Genomic DNA, 5,151 nt, shown 5'->3' on the forward strand with positions numbered 1-5,151 from the left:
CTTAAGTTGCTTCCTACGACGACATGTCAGTGAAGTGACTGTTGGGAGTTTTAGGACTTCTTGTAGGCCCAAGTGTTGATATAAAAATAAAAGCATGACACCTCATCATTCTTTACCTGAGGAATAGTATTTGTATAAGACAATCAGAGCTCAGGATGCTCTCCCTGGATTTTGGGGGCAACAAGATACCTGCGATATTCAAACTGGTGGCTACTCTTCTTTGTACTCCGTATATGACCAGCTTCTTTCTTCTAAAAATATCGTTCAAGATTTAAGGCGTTTTTGCACCTCTTATAATAGGGCCATGGTTTGCTTATGGGAAATGTGGTTTGGGAACATTTTCATGGTGTTTGAAGATTATCTCAGCCCATTGCAACATGTTTCTCTCGTGATAAAATATGGGAATTTCATTTGGCTTTTGGCTCATCTGCAGCCAACAAGAAGCTGCGAACAAAAACCTGGTAAACTGCAGATACATTGGTCAACTAGCAGGTGGAAAGAGCATTTTTTAGCTGTAGACATTTTTCTTAGAAGGGAGAGAACATAACAGACTTGGCCGAAGCATGAGTCAAACATTCTGCTTATGTTGCTTGCACTTGCCAACCCTCAGTACTAACCAGAAAGAAAACATTCTATGACCTCTTACTGTTTATCATGAGGTAGCCACCAAAATAACAAGACAAATATGAAAACTTAAGAAATACTTGATTCTGAGCAAATGGCATATATTTTACACCCATAAATCATTTCTGAATTATATATTTAATTAAGTCAAACTGCATTAATTTGGTATAGTGTACAAAATAAAATCTGCTTAGTCATATTTCCACCCCAATGTAGAATGCCAAACTAATTAAGAATTTAATGTCAAGAAAAAAGTGTCTAAAATGGCCATTATTTTTAATCATCTCTAGAGGCTGCCAGCTTCTTTTCTTTTTACAACCAACCAAGTAATTAATGCCCACTAATCGGATATTTGCTTCATGAGGAAAGATATTACAGGAGACCATCAGTGTCTTTTTATGTACACTTTTATTGTCTGCACTGGACAGTTGGCAGTCAGGCAGGAATGACAGAGCCAGATTACTTCTTGGTGGTCGCCTCCTCCTCGGCCAAGGTCTTGATGAACTCTTCCTTCTTGGCGGCGAGACGTTCTTCTCTGCGCTTGCGAGCCTCCTTTGTCTTGGAGCGGCGAGCCTCGGCCTGGTCGCTGTAGTAGAGAGAGAGACGGGTGATCACACAAACAACCTTTACCTCAAAATGTGCATGCATATTCTGGGACTTTTTGGCCCAAATCAAGGTTTCCAATTCCAACACCTCTCAGAATAATTACAGCTCAAACTACCTGTGAACCCAAAACAAAACTTAAAAGTTTGACACTTACGACAGGAGCTTCTTGCGAGCCTTGTCTGCCTTCAGCTTGTGAATGTGCTCCATCAGGATGCGTTTATTCTTGAACACATTACCCTTGGCCCTCAGGTAGAGGCTGTGGTACCTTGGGAGAGGGACAACCGGGGGAGAGGTTTTAAAATACCTGACTACACAGACTGCAATTCAGAGGCAACTAATTTCAGGGGGTTATACCAACATTTTACAAGTTTTACTCATCTCCATTTAAGAATGTGAAACACATTCAAGTGCTTGGTGGGTTTACACTGCCTCACATACAGATGACCCAGAATTAGAAACTGTATATTTATCAGAATGTAGGTTAGTGTGGCCAAAAAGCAGAGATAATCAGTATGAAACAAATGGGAAAATAATCTGATCTTTCAACGCAATATAAATTTGAGTGCAATAAAATACTTAGAGACTGGTCCCATCAATAAGAGCAGAAACAACCAGTGAAGATCTCGTGAACATACATGTGCCTGTCGATCTTCTTGGCCTCCCTGTAGCGACGCAGCAGACGACGCAGGATCCTCATGCGGCGCATCCAGCACAGCTTCTCGGGCATACGGGCGTTGGCGGTACCCTTTCTCTTACCTGGGAAAGGGATTTAAACAACACGTCACTTGAGTTGCACACATCCAGGTAATAAGACAACAAAACTAAAATATTCCACAATAAATACTTAAAAAGTGCCTGTGTTCACCCGATTTCTTGAATTTACCAGTGTAATGGATCAATTTGCCAGAAGCTTACTCATTCACAAGACACGATATGCGCTGTAGGATCGCCATCATGTCACAATTTCAACTTACCGGTTCCCATGTGTCTTCCCTTGCGACGTGCCAGTGTGTTCTTGCGGCAGCGAGCACGGGAGTGGACCGTAACGGGTTTGCGGATGATAAGACCATCCTTCACCAGTTTACGGATCTGCTGACCTGAGGAAGGAAGGAAACAAGTGAGCTACAGGGATCCATCCATACAAAAGAATAAATATGGATGCCTGGAGAAATGACCAGCAGCAATGTGGAAATAACTACAGAATAAGCAGAAATTGTATAATGTATTTTGAGCATGGCTGTGAAGAGGTAAAAAAGCATTTCAACTGAATCATGATTTTTTTTAACAGATAAGTTCCAATGCAATTGTATTAAATAGAAGTGAATACAATATCTTGACATGCTCTTTTCTGCTGTGATGTATATCATGTTTACAAACTGTCAGCTGTTATAATTCAGGCTTAAATATCAACATTCATACATTCTGTTATAGTCTGGGAGTATGGAATTTAAAAAGACTAGGAGATTCTAATGGAAGATAGTGTTTTGTGATGGGAAATGTAGTCTTGAGCATTTCGGATTATTGGTAGTACAATTGCATATTTTTGTTTCTGTTGCTCAATGAGACACATGTTCAGTACAGCAAATTGCCACTTGGAAAAAAATAAAAACCAAAAAAATACAGAAACCAAAACTGTAGAAAAAAACAACATACTTGTTTGGAAAATGAAGCATTAAGCACCACTTCTTTGGTCCGGTGAAAAAGTTAGCCAATCTACTTCAAATTCTTTTAATTTTGAACATTTATTCAAATTTAGGTCATTCAAAATACAAAACTGTAAAAACAAATGATAATACATCACTTGATCCTGTCATGTTCATCTACTCAATGTTTACGTGATAAGCATTGGTAAATGATTTTTTAAAAAAACAGATGCTTCAGATTATTTTGTGTTTTTATTAGACCGAAAAAAATTCTACCATGTTTAAGCATGTTGGAAGACTTTGGAATGATTAATTTTAATTTAAAAAATTTAATCCCAATTTGTCTTGTTTTTTAGATTAATTCAATGCCTTTTAAGACTTTTAAACGGGTGTGCAGGACAGGGTTATAGCCTAAGCATCACAATCGCTGACACGCTCGAGCAAACTTTTAGTTGATTGTGGAGAACATAACTATTGAGAGCAATCACGTCCCTATGTCTGTAGTAGGTTGTGAATATATTAAAGCAGACTATCACATTGCGTGGAGGACTTGAAACTTTACTCACGAGAGTTGGCGTTGGCGATCTCATTGGTCTCGTTAGGATCCAGCCAGACCTTCTTCTTACCACAGCGCAGTACGCTGGAGGCCAGCCTCTTCTGGAGCCTGAGCATGCTGCAGGACACACAACCCAGGTTAAACACATATATACAAATACAATTAAAAAAGTTCCACTTCTATGGGTGTAACAAACGTAATGCTACATAACTGACAAGACTCATTAAAGGGCAAGAGAGTTTCAGCGGCTAAGTTGCTGCTAGCTAGCACCGGGTTGACAACATGGCTTCTCCCGTCTGCTACATCGTGTTACAAAGAGCCACGTAAAAATATGGCTTTTTGCTTTTGGAGTGAGTTATAAACCAAAAGTATCGATGAATGGGACGCTTAGGTGTCTGACTTCAGTGATTTGGGCCTAACAAATGTTCATTTTATTAGTTAAATTATGACTTTTCTTGTGCTATCGACGGCGGTCCTACCTCATGGCTGCTACTTCAATAGGAAAAGGAAGGCTGGAGGAACGGACTGGAAGCTACCATTATAGAGGAGAGTCCAACTCTAAACGCGAGGCAACTCAGTGTTAAAATGTTCAATTAAACGACCATATTACTTGTACACATGTCTCAGTGTATATAAATGTACGTATTTAAATATAATTTTGATGTAAATTAACAGTGGCAGAGCCAATATTGAGTTTATTTCCAAAGTTAAATGACTGAATCCCCCCTCGTAAGATAATGGTACAGACGAGTGTTTTGCAATGCATTATGGGGGAGAAAGAAGTGAGTTGCATTCTGCTGATCTGACGCACGAGGGCGGTGTTGAGACCAGACTACCACGCATAGACATAAAGACCACGGTCTAACCACTATACCACGAGCGCCCCCTAGAGGCTCAGTCCTCAGAAGCAGCAGACCACGGGTTCGAATCGGTTCGAATCCGGTTCGTGGTCGTTCTCGGCATGTCATTTCCTCTCTGCTCTCCAAGCATACAAATTCAAAATAATAATAATAATAAGAAGAAGAAGAAGAAGAAGAAGAAGAAGAAGAAGAAGAAGAAGAAGAAGAAGAAGAAGAAGAAGAAGAAGAAGAAGAAGAAGAAGAAGAAGGAAGAAAGAAAATATAGCCAAACCAATACTAAAAAGATTTTATTTGTAAAAAGATGTTATTTTGTAGTGTGCTTTTTGAGTGTTTGCTTTCTTAAATCAGAAGCTCGGTTAAATATGGGCCATTTTTAATATAATTAGTCTTGTGCCAAATGTATTTTTAGTGTGTCATCTGACTTTTTATCATTTCATTTTTGTGTGCTTTAATCTATTTTATAGTCACATCCAAAGTAACACATTATAAATGTTATGCTATAGGGCCTATAGGCTATATAATCCTAGAAAAAGGCTATATAAAACATAAATCTAATATGTAAAGTGATGCACTGTGATAGGCCTACATCCTTTTAGTTTACAGTATTAAATAGCTATTTTAACTTTCTGTATTGTGGACTGTGGACTCTATTGAAAACAACAAAAAACTGTGACTACATTGAGTGTCTACTTATGGAAGTAAAAAATAGCCAACTGGCCCATCACCATCTGACAGGCTACTTATTAAGGTTGCCAATGTTGTATCTTTGGCTTCCAGGCAGCAGGCTTCACCATGGCAACGCTGAGGGGCACTTGTGTGACTTCTTCACCTTAGGTAACCCAAAGTACCAACTAAAAATCCT

General features: G+C 39.1%; 1 protein-coding gene across 1 annotated transcript; it reads right to left on the reverse strand.

The window, feature by feature from the left end:
- Positions 1-1,013: 1,013 nt before the first annotated feature.
- On the reverse strand, positions 1,014-3,941 carry rpl19 (ribosomal protein L19). Its single transcript, XM_080043819.1, has 6 exons — positions 3,909-3,941; positions 3,440-3,546; positions 2,205-2,327; positions 1,866-1,986; positions 1,385-1,495; positions 1,014-1,210 (listed from the first exon to the last, which is right to left on the reverse strand). The coding sequence occupies exons 1-6, from the start codon at positions 3,911-3,913 to the stop codon at positions 1,084-1,086; spliced, it is 594 nt and encodes a 197-aa protein (XP_079899945.1). The 5' UTR covers positions 3,914-3,941; the 3' UTR covers positions 1,014-1,083.
- Positions 3,942-5,151: the final 1,210 nt, after the last annotated feature.

The sequence above is a fragment of the Ammodytes marinus genome (genome assembly GCF_949987685.1).
Source record: "Ammodytes marinus genome assembly, chromosome: 16".
Lineage (NCBI taxonomy): Eukaryota > Metazoa > Chordata > Actinopteri > Uranoscopiformes > Ammodytidae > Ammodytes > Ammodytes marinus.

Coding starts and splice junctions, on each gene's coding strand:
- rpl19 (XM_080043819.1), bottom strand. Junction 2,328..3,439: donor GATCGCCAACGCCAACTCTC/GTGAGTAAAGTT, acceptor TTCCTTCCTCAG/GTCAGCAGATCCGTAAACTG. Junction 1,987..2,204: donor GGGAAGACACATGGGAACCG/GTAAGTTGAAAT, acceptor TCCCTTTCCCAG/GTAAGAGAAAGGGTACCGCC.